The sequence below is a fragment of the Helianthus annuus genome, chromosome 9, assembly GCF_002127325.2.
Source record: "Helianthus annuus cultivar XRQ/B chromosome 9, HanXRQr2.0-SUNRISE, whole genome shotgun sequence".
NCBI lineage: Eukaryota > Viridiplantae > Streptophyta > Magnoliopsida > Asterales > Asteraceae > Helianthus > Helianthus annuus.
Window position 1 is genome coordinate 23831103 of NC_035441.2, and position 16313 is coordinate 23847415.

General features: G+C 40.0%; 2 protein-coding genes across 2 annotated transcripts; one reads left to right on the plus strand and one right to left on the minus strand.

Moving 5' to 3' along the window:
* The first annotated feature begins 12819 nt into the window (after window positions 1-12819).
* On the plus strand, window positions 12820-13756 carry LOC110875377. The gene is made up of 2 exons (XM_022123574.1): window positions 12820-13296; window positions 13391-13756. The coding sequence occupies exons 1-2, from the start codon at window positions 12820-12822 to the stop codon at window positions 13754-13756; spliced, it is 843 nt and encodes a 280-aa protein (XP_021979266.1).
* A 657-nt stretch (window positions 13757-14413) lies between these two features.
* Window positions 14414-15260, minus strand: LOC110874157 (cucumber peeling cupredoxin). The gene has a single exon (XM_022123019.2). The coding sequence runs from the start codon at window positions 15214-15216 to the stop codon at window positions 14563-14565; it is 654 nt and encodes a 217-aa protein (XP_021978711.1). The 5' UTR covers window positions 15217-15260; the 3' UTR covers window positions 14414-14562.
* Between the last annotated feature and the right edge of the window lie 1053 nt (window positions 15261-16313).

Below are 16313 nucleotides of genomic sequence, written 5' to 3' on the forward strand. Positions count from 1 at the left end.
ATGGAGCGAAGTTAGGGTTCAAAGGTACACGAGTCCTGTCAGGGCTCCGGGTGATCCGTGGATGTTCGATTATGATGGGCTATTTGACTCCTTCAATCTGCCAACCTTTGACGAAGAATCAGCAGCGGCTCGAATGTTGTTGGAAAGTGACAACGCTGCTGTCTCGCCATTGGTTAGACCTATTGTTGTTGACCCTCAAGCTTCTTCGTCAGTCAACAATATGGTTCAAAATGAGGTTTTTGAAGATGCTGCTGATTATAATGACTCTTCTGAAGATGATGAATATCATGATGCAGCTGAAGGATCTTCGGCTCCAGCTGCTCCTGTTCAAGGTGCTTCTGTAGATACACCTCATACGCAGAATGTAGACACTGCTGAAGGGAATGCATCCACCTCTACCCACATTCCTGGTGTGGAGTTGGTTGTTGATCTTAATCTTACCAACTTGGGTATCAATGCTCGTGTGCCAGATAATCCTGAAATGAGGATTCACGATACCCATCCCCAGCAGAACATAATAGGAGATGTCCATCGCGGTGTGCAGACGCGTAATCAGCTGAGAAACAACCGAAATGCTGGTTTGTATTCAGCTATAAGAGAATCTGGTCAACAGAATGACTGGTCCTTCGCGTGTTACGTGTCACAAGAAGAACCAAAGTCGTGGAAAGAAGCATTGAAAGACAGTGCTTGGGTTGAAGCCATGCAGGAAGAATTGCAGCAATTTCACAAGCTTGGTGTTTGGAAGCTTGTTGAAAAGCCTGAGAACTACAAGAAGATTGGCACTCGATGGGTCTTCAAATGCAAGAAAGACGACCGTGGAGTGGTTATTCGAAACAAAGCTCGTTTAGTCGTTCAAGGTTTTCGTCAGATAGAAGGGATCGACTACAACGAAGTCTATGCACCAGTTGCACGTCTGGAAGCTATTCGGATCTTTCTGGCTTATGCCTCATTCAAAGGATTCAAGGTTTATCAGATGGACGTGAAGAGTGCATTTCTACATGGTGTGGTTGAAGAAGAGGTATATGTCGAACAGCCTCCAGGTTTTGAAGATCCTGTCCATCCCGATCGGGTTTGGTTGCTCAACAAAGCTCTCTATGGTCTTCATCAAGCGCCACGAGCTTGGTATGCAACCTTATCTACATATCTGCTGGAGAGCGGTTTTCGAAGAGGTCTTATCGATTGTACTCTCTTCATCAAAGAACAAGATGGAGATCTTCTTCTGGTTCAGGTATATGTTGATGATATTATTTTTGGTTCTACTAATGATGTTTTGTGTAGGAATTTCGAGCGCATCATGCAGGATAAGTTCGAGATGAGTGCTATGGGGGAAATGAATTTCTTCTTGGGCCTACAAGTGCAACAAACGGAGTCTGGGATATTCATCCATCAGACTAAATATGTTGGTGACATCTTGAGCCGGTTTCAGATGTCCGATGCAACGCCCATTGGTACCCCATTGCCAACTAATCATGGAATTACTCCTGACTTGAAGGGTGAACCTGTTAGCCCTTCATACTATCGCGCGATGATTGGATCCCTTATGTACCTCACAGCATCAAGGCCAGATATAATGTACCCAACGTGCTTGCTTGCCAGATATCAAGTTAACCCGAAGGCCTCACATCTTGCAGCTGTCAAAAGGATTTTTCGTTATTTGAAGGCTTACCCCGACACCAGTCTGTGGTATCCTAGGGATAATAACTTTGACTTGGTCGCATTCAGTGATTCTGATTTTGGCGGATGCAAAATCGACGGGAAATCCACAACGGCTGGATGTCAGTTTTTAGGAAATCGCCTAGTCACATGGCAGTGCAAGAAGCAGACGTGTGTAGCTACATCAATATGCGAAGCTGAATACATTGCTGCCTCAAGTTGTTGCTCCCAAGTTCTTTGGATCCAACAACAATTGCGGGACTACGGTTTTGAATTCCTAACTACTCCTATTTATGTTGATAATTCTGCTGCTTTAGATATCACTAAAAATCCTGTGCAGCATTCAAAGACCAAACACATCGAAATCAAATATCACTTCATACGTGATTGCTTTGAGAAAAGGCTAATCGATGTTGTTAAGGTCCACACCGATGACCAACGTGCCGACTTATTTACCAAAGCTTTTGACAAATCTAGATTTGACTTCTTATTATTGGTAAACGGCATTAAGGTCAAGCAAGAGTAAAACCAACATCGGAAAATCATTTTTGTAAATATCTTTGTGTGTTTTTAAATTTCTCTTAGTTTATTGATTTTAGGGGGAGTAAATCCAAAAATCTGAAAATCCAAAAACATCGAAAAATTTCAAAAACACAAAAACAATAGAAAAACAAAAATGAGTTTCCTGGAGAGCAAAAGAGAAAATGATAGTACATCAGTGGTCTATCCAAACCTCTTTAAACCTTAAATGAAAAACGATAAGCAGCTCTATATAAGATGTATCGGTAGGCTCACAATCATTTTAAAGTGTGCAGGGTAATATAAATCTTAATCGACTGAAGACCAGGTGGGCACCATTCATTGGCATATGGTCTTAGTACCGAAATTTCGTTTGATAGATTGCCGAGGTTCTGAGATATTCGGTCTTTATGCTGCTTATCATCTGGGTATCATGGTTGTATCTTTTACCGAAAAATAACGGGGACGCAAGTCTAGATCTTCCATGATACTATACATACGTGTACATATTACATACTGCATTCGACCTCAATAAGTGATAAACAATCACATGTCCAAACAAATAAGTGATAAAATATCACATCTATCCGGGTGTCAAGTTCGTCTCTCTGCTGTACGGAAGTACTGACCTGTTCACGGACTTGCACCTGTGCCCTCATGCATATGAAAATCAAGTTCCTCATCAATAAGTGATTATATCACATAGGGCTTGTTTTCAAATCAAAATAAGTGAGTATCTCACATTTTATACGGTCAAACAGATGATAATCGGTATACTCACCGGTAAGATGAACACTCGTGCATACCTTGATACGGAAATGTGTCGTGATGTGGATGAACACCGGTCGGTAAGTATAAATCATACCTTAACGTATCCCCTCGCCATGATTACATCTGATAAGTTGAGCTTAAGTGGACAACAATACCGATAATTGTTGTAGGATGCTTATCTTAATGTTAACTAACTGAACAACAAGAGTGGTTTGGCATGACCGTATACTGATATGATTCTCTTACCCTCGAAACTCGTAAAAAGAATGTCTGTATATATTTATTTATTTACTGCTTAACTTTTATTGTTTTTCTTTTAAACAGTTTCGTCGTTTGGTGCATATCAGCACGACATTAGCGGTGATGTCGTTTGATAACACTCAAAGGATTTTAAATTGTTGTCCTTTAATTTCAAAATACCAAAAAGATTTTAGGCGTGTTTTAATATAAACTTTATAAAAGCCAAAAAGATTTTACTTCTATTTTATTTTCGATCGTACGATGTTGGAGCTCAAGTCTTCGTTACCTGAAACCTGAACGAAAACCGAATTAACTAAATCTTCATAAACGGTCGAAATTTGCAAGTTTTGAGAGTTAAATCTAAAATCGAGAAATTTATTAAACTTTCAAACTGTCGGACGGTGTTTGATTGTGATAATGGTCATGAGTGTGTCACTTGTTTATGATTAACTATATGCCAAGCAGTTGTTCTCATTACGCGTTTAGATTTCTTGCATGTGCAGATTCTAAAGGCTAGGAGAACATGGTCGATGACAAGCTTCGGGATGAAGACACAACGTGAAGGCACTCAACTGATGAAGATGATCGAGTTGCCGCTGGCCATCATCAACACCACAAGGATCTCACTTCATAAAGTTAAAGTATTTCACGAGCATAACTCAAGTGGGAGCTTATGTTAAGGGGGAGTTAGTCAACACACTTCCTACATGATACGGATAGTTTGTTGATACACTCTCTGCTTTCAAGACGTGAAGACTTTGAAGATCCTCCGACTTTGAAGACTTGAAAGGACATCAGAGTTTTGGTAACTCGAAGACCAAAGACCGTCGAAGTTCGAGACGAGTCTACAACTATAGAGGATAAAGACAAAGCTACAGCCAAGGGGGAGTTTGTTGGTGCACTTGTGTCTGTACTTTGTCTGTATTCGGTCTGTATGTAAACGATGTCCTGAGTTAGTCTGTAAGTTGACCAAGTCAACTATCCTCCTAGTTTGACTTGGCCAATAAGTTGTAATATGTTTGTCTGTATCGAAGGATAGCCTCGAAGGATACTGTTGATCCTTCGAGATGCTCGATAGATATGGTTCGACTGTTAGACCTCGAAGGATCATCCTTCGAGGTCCCTGCTCATCCTTCGAATGAAATGTACTCGATAGATGATCCTTCGGACCATCTATCGGATCCTTCGGGATAGACAACATGAGCTGGGTATAAATACCCATGCAGTGTGTTGAGTGAAGGCAGATGCACACAGACAAGAGACTTGAGAGCTCGAGAGCATTCTGTCCGAAACACACACACATAGTGAGAGTTTGCAAGTTAGATTTGTAAACATTGTGCTTGTAACTGGAACCTTCATACGTATTAATACAGTGGTGTTAATCGGTGAACTCTTATGTGTTTGTTTCTCTACTTGCTTCATCCCGGTTTGCTTACTAGCTTGGATTCCGCACTTGCTAGTGGGTTAGTATAACAAGGTTTAGGTTCGTCATCCTCCGCGAAAAGGGACCTACACAAAGGCCTAATCCTAATCCTAATACAAGTGCACCTTCCAGCTCTAAGAACTCCTTAGGCAGTATCCGCTGCAAGTTCTGTAAAAAGACAAGACACATGCAGAAGGAATGCCCTGACTTTAAGGAGTGGCTGGCTAAGAAAGGTAACGATTATTTTATGATACTTGAGTCCTATAATTTAAGTGTTCCTGCTAATTCTTGGTGGTTTGATTCTGGTTCTATGGTTCATGTTACCAATTCCACTCAGGGATTCCTTTCAATCCGGAAGCTGGAAAGAAACCAAAGAACGCTTAAGGTTGGGGATGATCGAGAATTAGAAGTGAAGGCCATTGGAACATTATAATTAGTTATGAAAACTGGTTTATGTATTAAACTTTATGATACCTTATATGTTCCTGAGGTAACTCGGAACCTTGTATCAGGACCAAAGTTAGACATGGACGGTTTTATTGTTTCCCATGGTCATCACAAACTCTCTATCCTTTATGATTCTGTTCTTTATGGTACTGGTATTCTGGATGGTGGTCTCTATAGATTAGAACTAGAAGATAACTTTTCCAAATCTTTGTTGTCATATAACATAAATGAATCACTCACAAAGATGGAAGAGAAACGAGACTTAGAGACTTCATCCATGTTGTGGCATCAGCGTTTAGGCCACATTTCAAGAGAACGATTAAATCGTCTCGTAAAGGATGAAGTCTTACCTCCTCTCGATTTCTCTGATTTTGGAACATGTGTCAAATGTCTTAAAGGTAAAATGACATTAGCGAATAAGAAAGGTGCCACTAGGAGTTCTAATTTATTAGAACTCATTCACACTGACATTAGTGGCCTACCAAATCGCTGGCATAACAGGACATACTTCATTTATCACTTTTATTAATTATTATTCTCGTTATATGTACTTGTATCTAATTAAGGAGAAATCTAAATCTCTTACAACTTTTAAAGATTATAAGGCTGAAGTTGAAAAGCAATTAGATCGTCAGATTAAAGTTGTGAGATCAGATAGAGGCGGTGAATATTATGGAAGACATACTGATGTGGGTCAAGCTCCTGGTCCATTTTATGAGTTTTGTAAGGGCTAGGGGATTGTGAACCAATACACCATGCCTGGTACACCTCAGCAGAACGGTGTCGCTGAAAGAAGAAACCGTACCCTTATGAACATGGTGCGCAATATGTTAGCCAACACTAATTTACCATTATTCCTCTGGACTGAAGCGTTAAAAGCATCTGTTCATATACTCAATAGAGTTCCTTCTAAGTCTGTCCCTAAAACTCCTTATGAACTTTGGACCGGAAGGAAACCGAGTCTTAAATATATGAAAGTATGGGGCTCATTGCTGAAGCAAAACTTTACAATCCTTTCCTAAGGAAACTTGACCCTAAAACAGTTACCTGTTTCTTTATCGGGTATCCTGAGAACTCAAAGGGTTATCGTTTCTATTGTCCTTCCCATGTCACCCGTATTGTTGAAACCAAGCGTGCCGCGTTCCTGGAGGATTTCAAGGTCAGTGGGAGCAGTACCAACCCTTACGAAGAATTGCAGGAAGTACAAGACGCGGGGGGGGAGATTCATCGCTTTCCATTACTCTGATTACTCTTGTACCCAATGCAACTACTGCACCTGAAGCTACTGCACCAACTCCAAATTCACCTCCACAATCAGAACCCATTATACCTCATGACGAAGGCACATCAAACGCTCAAAACCAAGACAACGCTGAACCCGATAACCCACTCAGGAGGTCATCTAGGCAAAGAAGGCCTACTAATTGGGATGATTATGTTACCTACCTGACTGAAATGTATCCCGGAAAGCTCAATGATCCTATCTCTTACAATGAAGCCATTAGCAGTGATCAGTCTTCTGAATGGAATAAAGCAATGATTGATGAGCTTGAATCCATGAACAAAAATGACGTTTGGGATTTGGTAGAATTACCCAACGGAGTCAAACCCGTAGGATGCAAATGGTTGTTCAAAACAAAACTGGATCCGAATGGGAACGTTGAACGCTACAAAGCGAGATTGGTTGCAAAGGGCTACACTCAGAAAGAGGGAATTGATTATCAAGAGTCGTTTTCACCTGTCTCTCGTAAAGATTCATTAAGGATCGTCATGGCCCTAGTAGCTTATTTTGATTTGGAGTTACATCAGATGGACGTTAAAACCGTTTTCCTTAACGGAGATTTGGACGAAGATGTTTACATGAAACAACCTGAAGGCTTTAAACCTGAGGGTCAGGAGCATCTAGTTTGTAAGTTGAAGAAATCCATTTATGGGTTAAAACAAGCATCACGTCAGTGGTACCTCAAGTTTGATGAAGTCATGAAGAAGCAAGGTTTTATGAAGAATCAAGTGGATCAATGCACCTACCTCAAGATGAGTGGGAGCAACTTTACTATACTTGTCCTTTACGTAGATGATATTCTATTGGCAAGTAATAGTTTAGACATGTTGCATGAGTCGAACCGGTTACTCTCGCATAACTTCGACATGAAGGATCTCGGAGATGCTTCTTACGTCATTGGCATCGAAATTCACCGAGATAGAAACAAAGGGATCTTAGGATTGTCCCAGAGGGCTTACATAGATCGTGTCCTTACACGTTACAACATGCAACAGTGCAAACTCTCCGTCGCTCCAGTAGTTAAAGGAGATGTTTTCGGTTCATTCCAGTGTCCGACAACAGAGGTTGAGAAGGAGCAAATGAGCCAGATACCTTACGCGTCAGTAGTCGGGAGCTTGATGTATGCTCAAGTCTGTACTCGCCCAGATATCGCTTATATTGCTGGAATGCTAGGCCGTTATCAGACTAATCCTGGCTTAGATCACTGGAAAGCAGCTAACAAGGTACTTCGATATTTGCAAGGGACGAAAGACTATAAACTGACTTATAGAAGAAGTGATCATTTAGAAGTGGTGGGCTATTCTGATTCTGACTTTGCCAAATGCAAAGATGACAAGAAATCCACTTCGGGCTATATCTTTATGTTAGCAGGTGGCCCTATCTCATGGAAGAGTCATAAACAACAGTTGACCACAACTTCCACAATGATGGCAGAGTACATTGCTGTTTATAACTCAACCTGTCATGGAATGTTGCTTAGAAATCTAGTCACTGGACTCAAAATTGTTACTTCTATTTCTAGACCATTGAAGCTGTACTGTGATAATTCAGCTGCCGTTAGTTTCTCGAACAGTAACAGTTCGACTGGAGCTGGTTTATATCTCGATACAAAATATCTGTTTGTACGTGAACGAGTTGAGGAAAATAATCTTTGTATCGAGTATATTAGTACTAAGGATATGCTTGCGGATCCGATGACTAAAGGTCTCCCTCCTAAGGTTTATGAAGAACATGTTCGGAATATGGGATTTAGTAAAGACCTTATTTAAGCATATTGTACTAGCTTATGTTTTATGATTAATGAAATTTCCTCAGTTTGATTTTGTATGTCTCTTAGAATATGTTCAACCGGTATAATGGCATATAGACAAATAAAGTTACAAGTCAAACAAAGGGCTTACGCGTATTTTGATCATGACGATTAGGTTTTAAATTAAGGCTACAGTATGATTAATGGGGGTCCTGAGTCGCATAATGATTCAACGGCTGTATTTTTCTGCTATAGTACTTGTTTAAGGCTAAAATGAGTGTTAACTCCTGATCAGGCTTATCTAATACTCATAGTAAATGATTACTCGGCTAAGTGGGAGAATGTAAGATTAAATATATTAAATATTAATATTTAATCTATAGCCATTATAATCATTTACATAATATAGATCAAAATATATTATAACCTATTAAATAATTAGTTGGTAATTGTTGATGGAACATATTACCCTTATTAACTAATTAGGTTTCCTTCTGGGTGCTTATATAAGGAGAATTATGTGGAGGTTAAGGGGTTACTCAGTTACACAATTACACACACCCCATTAGCCATAACATCATAATTTCGACCTCCTCTCCTATGGCCGATACCCTTTTCGGTTTTCTTAGTCACCATCATCAGTCAGCACTCTAAGGAGGAACCAGATCACCTTGACAAAGATGTCGAACTCCATGTCGTCTTCTCTCACTGGATTCTCCACTGCATAGTCTGCGGTGACAGGTATGTTTTCATGTTTTCCATTATATTTAAACAGAACAGATCCAACACAAACCAGTTCACATATTTATGGGGAAGGCTTGGTTTAACTACTTTGAATTAAAAGTGGGTGTTAAAAGTAATTCAAAGTTTTGTATTTAGTGGTTGGAGTCTTATTTTACATGTGTGTTTTGAATAAGTACAGAAGTACCGAGTCTTGAGTTAAGTTTGTTAGGTTCTTTACCTTTTGACGTTTCCGTTGTACTTCTACTGCTATATAAAACAGCTTTATTATTGAATAAAGTGTCAAGTTTTCTGGTCTACTTGATATCGCAAATAACAACATGGTGATCTACACCTTTGGTTAAACGTAAATTATAAAGTCATAATTAACATGTCTGAAGTTTACTACATATATCGAAGCTTTAGCCTTTGCCATCTTAACCTATTTGCATTACCATCAAAAGTTTACAATCGTGTGGCCATATTAAACAATTTTTTCAGTATTTATGAAGTTTTGTCGTATCAGTATCAGGTTCTGATACGTTGATATATATACATGTTAATAATTCGTAAAATGGCATACGACATACGACATATATAACTATCGGTTAGTGGGATGAGTATTTGAAGATGTCTGAAAAATGTCACTGGAAAGTATTTATAAATTCCGAAAAGGTGTCATTGACTACCACCGCTTGTTGAACTAGCGGATTATCTAGATAGATCGTAGTCCAAGTTTAGCTAGTAAACTAAAGTCATATATACTTCTTATTCGATGATTGTTCTTCAACACTTGTATGTAGATCTTTGGTCTATATAAAATTCAAGCTAATATATTGTATATGTCTGGTATTACTACTAGAAAACTGGGTATTTACGACTCGTATAACCCTTATGGTTAGCAATTTACAATCGAAAATGCGGTGGCAAAAACCGCGTAAGCAATATTTGTGACTTTTTTGCAACTGCGATTAGCGACAAAATTTTCAGGCACAAAAGTTTTGACAAGTTTGTGACTAACTTGCGACTGCTTTTTTATGACTAATTGGGTATGGGGTGAAGGGTGATTATTGATCGGGCCAACTTATACTATGTTTATGGTTTTTGCAAAATATATTGGGCTTCTTATTCCTTGTTAGATAATCTTGATGGGTCGACGGGTACGGGTCATGAAACGGGTCAGCAAGTGTCTTTATGGGTCAAGTGAACAAGAGTTAATTTTAGTTATGTGTTTTATTAGTTTGTTGAGTCAAATGTGGTGGAATAAGTCTATCTAAACTTGGTCATGCAAGTTTACGTTGAGAGTAGTTTGTTTAGAGTTTTGTTTTAGAGGTCAAGGTTTTGTCCGGTTATTAGGGAGAGTCTAGTGGTAACTTTTGAATAAGTCTTCTATTGTTTACGTTGAGTGTTGCATGTGATTGCCTATTTAAGGCATGTGGAGTCATTGAATAAAGTAACCTGTTTCTTGTTCGCTTTTCTTCTCTGCAAATTCATACCCATTTCTCTTTCATATATTTAAGTTTACAAACAGAAAATACAACCTTCTATATTCAAGAGTGTGATCGGGTTTTAATCCAACATTTGGTATCAGAGCTTTGGCTCATACCAGGGATCGAGAAGGGTTCTTCGTGAACCGTAGAGAGAGTGAACAAGGCACTGTGTGAGCCATGTTCATGTGAAGAAGAAGACACCAAATCTGTGTGGAGGTGTTTGGCTGTGTGCTTCAACGAGTTGAATAGAATAGATCTGTGTGATCTTGGAGGATTCTGTGTGAATCGGGAAAAATAGATCTGTGTGATCTTGGGGAATTCTGTGTGAATCAAGAACAGTAGACTTGGGTGATCGGAAGTTTCAACTTGCTGTGTGTGGGTTGTGTGTTTAGTCAAAAAAAAAGAGAGAGATCTGTGTGATCAAAGAGAAGTAAAAAAAAAATTCTGTGTGAATTGAAAATTGAGGGATGTTTGTCTTTAGTGGTTGAAAAGTCAAACAAAATTCTTGTGGAGAATTACTGTACGAGAGGGAAAAAAAAAGGGAAACATTATTTGTTTTATTTTCTCTTTTTATTTTTCAGGTTTGAGTATTGAAAATGGTGGATGATAAATCAAGTGGAGGCAATGCGATTGTACCCGTAAGTAGCCAAGGTAGCAGTAGCATATCGTTGCAATGTCCGAAATTGACGGACACAAATTACACTTCGTGGGCGATTTTAGTTGAAACAATCCTACGGGCGAACGGTCTTTGGGAGGCGATAGATCCGGTCACCGGAGCTACGGTGGAAGAGAAGAAGAACTACACGACCAAAGCTATAATTTTTCAGTCTTTACCGGAGGATGTTTTGCTTCTGGTCGCAAAACACAAGTATGCAAAGGACGTGTGGGATTCAATCAAGGTTCATTATCTAGGGGCTGATAGAGTTCAAAAAGCTCGGCTATCAATTTTAGGAAGCGATTTGGAAAAGCTGAAAATGAAGGAGAGTGAGACACTAGACGAGTATGCGGGAAAGATAAGCGGGATTAAAGCGAAGTTCAAGAACTTAGGATCAACTCTTGAAGACGCAACTATGGTAAGAAAGTTGTTAAATTCTGTTCCTAAGAAATATATGCAGATCGTGGCGTCTATTGAGCAGTACTCGGATGTCGATACGATGCCGTTTGAAGAGGCGGTCGGTCGATTGAAGACGTATGAAGGAAGGCTTAAATCCCATGATGACGAAGATGATCAAGGCCATTTATTGCTTACAAAGGAAGATTGGGAGGAAAGAAGTAGACGGGGTGATTTTGATCAACCCGGACAAGGACGTGGTCGTGGTCAAGGTAGAGGTCGCGGCTATGGTAGAGGTCGAGGTGGTCGGTTCCAAAGCAATGAAGATCGAAAGGATCAAGGTTGGTATAGAGACAAGTGAAACATCAAATGCTATAATTGTCAAGAATACGGACATTATGCGAGCGAGTGCCCTAAGAAGGAAACAAAAGAAGAAGAGGTGAATTTGATTCGAGACGAAGATGAACCGACACTACTCTGAAGAAACGGATCGACATCAAGATTATGGGGGTGAATGTTAGATAATCTTGATGGGTCGACGGGTACGGGTCATGAAACGGGTCAGCAAGTGTCTTTATGGGTCAAGTGAACAAGAGTTAATTTTAGTCATGTGTTTTATTAGTTTGTTGAGTCAAATGTGGTGGAATAAGTCTATCTAAACTTGGTCATGCAAGTTTACGTTGAGAGTAATTTGTTTAGAGTTTTGTTTTAGAGGTCAAGGTTTTGTCCGGTTATTAGGGAGAGTCTAGTGGTAACTTTTGAATAAGTCTTCTATTGTTTACGTTGAGTGTTGCATGTGATTGCCTATTTAAGGCATGTGGAGTCATTGAATAAAGTAACCTGTTTCTTGTTCGCTTTTCTTCTCTGCAAATTCATACCCATTTCTCTTTCATATATTTAAGTTTACAAACAGAAAATACAACCTTCTATATTCAAGAGTGTGATCGGGTTTTAATCCAACATTTGGTATCAGAGCTTTGGCTCATACCAGGGATCGAGAAGGGTTCTTCGTGAACCGTAGAGAGAGTGAACAAGGCACTGTGTGAGCCATGTTCATGTGAAGAAGAAGACACCAAATCTGTGTGGAGGTGTTTGGCTGTGTGCTTCAACGAGTTGAATAGAATAGATCTGTGTGATCTTGGAGGATTCTGTGTGAATCGGGAAAAATAGATCTGTGTGATCTTGGGGAATTCTGTGTGAATCAAGAACAGTAGACTTGTGTGATCGGAAGTTTCAACTTGCTGTGTGTGGTTTGTGTGTTTAGTCAAAAAAAAAAGAGAGAGAGAGAGATCTGTGTGATCAAAGAGAAGTAAAAAAAATTTCTGTGTGAATTGAAAATTGAGGGGTGTTTGTCTTTAGTGGTTGAAAAGTCAAACAAAATTCTTGTGGAGAATTACTGTACGAGAGGGAAAAAAAAGGGAAACATTATTTGTTTTATTTTCTCTTTTTATTTTTCATGTTTGAGTATTGAAAATGGTGGATGATAAATCAAGTGGAGGCAATGCGATTGTACCCGTAAGTAGCCAAGGTAGCAGTAGCATATCGTTGCAATGTCCGAAATTGACGGACACAAATTACACTTCGTGGGCGATTTTAGTTGAAACAATCCTACGGGCGAACGGTCTTTGGGAGGCGATAGATCCGGTCACCGGAGCTACGGTGGAAGAGAAGAAGAACTACACGACCAAAGCTATAATTTTTCAGTCTTTACCGGAGGATGTTTTGCTTCTTGTCGCAAAACACAAGTATGCAAAGGACGTGTGGGATTCAATCAAGGTTCGTTATCTAGGGGCTGATAGAGTTCAAAAAGCTCGGCTATCAATTTTAAGAAGCGATTTGGAAAAGCTGAAAATGAAGGAGAGTGAGACACTAGACGAGTATGCGGGAAAGATAAGCGGGATTGAAGCGAAGTTCAAGAACTTAGGATCAACTCTTGAAGACGCAACTATGGTAAGAAAGTTGTTAAATTCTGTTCCTAAGAAATATATGCAGATTGTGGCGTCTATTGAGCAGTACTCGGATGTCGATACGATGCCGTTTGAAGAGGCGGTCGGGTCGATTGAAGACGTATGAAGAAAGGCTTAAATCCCTTGATGACGAAGATGATCAAGGCCATTTATTGCTTACAAAGGAAGATTGGGAGGAAAGAAGTAGACGGGGTGATTTTGATCAACCCGGACAAGGACGTGGTCGTGGTCAAGGTAGATATCGCGGCTATGGTAGAGGTCGAGGTGGTCGGTTCCAAAGCAATGAAGATCGAAAGGATCAAGGTTGGTATAGAGACAAGCGAAACATCAAATGCTATAATTTTCAAGAATACGGACATTATGCGAGCGAGTGCCCTAAGAAGGAAACAAAAGAAGAAGAGGTGAATTTGATTCGAGACGAAGATGAACCGACACTACTCTGAAGAAACGGGTCGACATAGAGATTATGGGGGTGAATGTTAGATAATCTTGATGGGTCGGCGGGTACGGGTCATGGAACGGGTCAGCAAGTGTCTTTATGGGTCAAGTGAACAAGAGTTAATTTTAGTCATGTGTTTTATTAGTTTGTTGAGTCAAATGTGGTGGAATAAGTCTATCTAAACTTGGTCATGCAAGTTTACGTTGAGAGTAGTTTGTTTAGAGTTTTGTTTTAGAGGTCAAGGTTTTGTCCGGTTATTAGGGAGAGTCTAGTGGTAACTTTTGAATAAGTCTTCTATTGTTTACGTTGAGTGTTGCATGTGATTGCCTATTTAAGGCATGTGGAGTCATTGAATAAAGTAACCTGTTTCTTGTTCGCTTTTCTTCTCTGCAAATTCATACCCATTTCTCTTTCATATATTTAAGTTTACAAACAGAAAATACAACCTTCTATATTCAAGAGTGTGATCGGGTTTTAATCCAACATTCCTTATATCTATTTACAAGCATATACATAATATAATATGTTATCTGGCTCATATCTAAACTCAAGAACGCTATGAAGCTCAACCTGACAACAAAACCGGATGTAGCAACGAATCAAATAAACAAACTGGAAGAGGAACAAAGCATAATTGTATAAATATAAATCATCTCAGTATTCAATAAATCTCAAGCACATAATGGATATATATCCAAGCAAACCTCCAACACCAACAATTAACAACAAAACTAAAGAAAAAAATACATCAAATTTAAGCAAGACATATAAAATGATAAAAATATAAGTGTAGTCCCTCGGTTCACAAATTTAAAAATTCAAAAAAGCTAAGCCAATTGCCATCAAAGCGGCAGGCACCACAGCCGTAAAGGATGGAGCTGCACTATTAGGTGTTGGTGTAGTGTTGCCGGTGGTGAAGGTTGGTGGCGATAACGGGCTGGAAGTCGGAGATGAGGTGGGGGGACATGGTAATTCAGTGGGTGTTGTTGGAGTCAATGATGGAGGAGTGGTGGTAGGTGGAGACGCTGGTGTTGTAGGAGTAGTTAATGGAGGTGACGTGGCGGTGGCGGAGGCGGAGACATTAATAGTTAACTTCTGACCAATTTGACAATGACTTGTGAAGGTGCAAATGTAATAATGTGTGCCAGGTGTGGTCAAAGCGAGGGTCGCGGGGCTAGTGGTGGCGAGGGAGATGGGATTAGTGGAAGTGCATGGGTCGTAGGCCGCTGCTGAAACCTCTGCAACGTCGTGTTGTCGGTTGGTGAAGTTAAAGATCAGAGCGTCACCGACGGTGAAGGTTTGTTGTGAAGCCCAAGTGGTGTAAGCCGCAGCGCCACCATTAAGAATGGTCCATCCCGAGGCGTCACCGACTATGTGTGTGGTCTGAGCCATGGTGCCATGAAACTGCATAGATGCAACCATTATGGCAATGAAGACTAAACTCAAACCAAAATTAGCTGCCATAGTTAATAATAAAATATTTTTTTTGTTTTTTTTTTCAAGTACTGGTTTTGTGAATTTGTTGATGAGGTATGGTGTATTTGGGTTTGATATTTATAGGAAGAACATTAAATGATTTCCAATCTGTATAGTTTACTTTTTTATTTTTGTTTTCATGATTTCTAAAGATACAAATGCTCAAGGGCTCCAGGTGATTATGTTAAGGCTTCAACGATGGCCTAGAGATTATACCTGATTTGCCCGTCGACGCCGTCGTTGTATTCTGTTGACAATCCCAACATCATATTTTGACCAATAATAATTTCTGTGTTTTTAGACTTTTGGTTTGGACCTGTTAATCATATTCTACAGGTTTCAACTTTTTCATCTAATAATAATAATAATAATAATTATTACTATTATTATTAATAATAATAATAATATTATTATTATTATTATAATATAGTAATAATAATTATTATTATTATTATTACAGTAATAATAATATAATTGTGATTGAACATGGATTATATAGGCCTTTTCTATACATGTATTATAATCTTATTTCACATCCCCTAGGGTCTATTTGGTATGACATAATGGAATAGATAAGGGAATGGAATGGATCATTACATTCCATAGTCTTGTTTGGTTACCATACAGAAAGGGAATAAATCATTACATTAGATTGTGTTGTTTGTTAGGTAAGTAAAGAGGAATGAATTAAATCGGCGATAGGTGGTGGCGGTGATCGGTGGCAGCAATGGGTGGCGGTGGTCGGTGGTAGTTGTGGTCCGTGGCGGTGGTCGGTGGGCGACAGTTGTTAGCGGTAGCGGCGGCGATGGTCGGGGTTGGCGGTGGTCTGTGGTGGCAGGTGGCGGCGATGGTGGTGGCGACGATGGTGGGTGGTGGTGGTTAACGGTAGCGGTTGGTGGCTGCGGAGGATGGTGGTGGTGGTCGGCAGATGGTGGCGGTAGTGGTCGGGGTGGCGGTTGTCGGTGGTTGCGGGTGGCGGCGATGGTGGTCAAAGGTGGTGGCGATGACGATGGTGGATGGTGGTGGTCGACGGTAGTGAGAGGTGGCCGCGGAGGATGGTGGTGTTGGCCGGCGGAGGGTAGCGG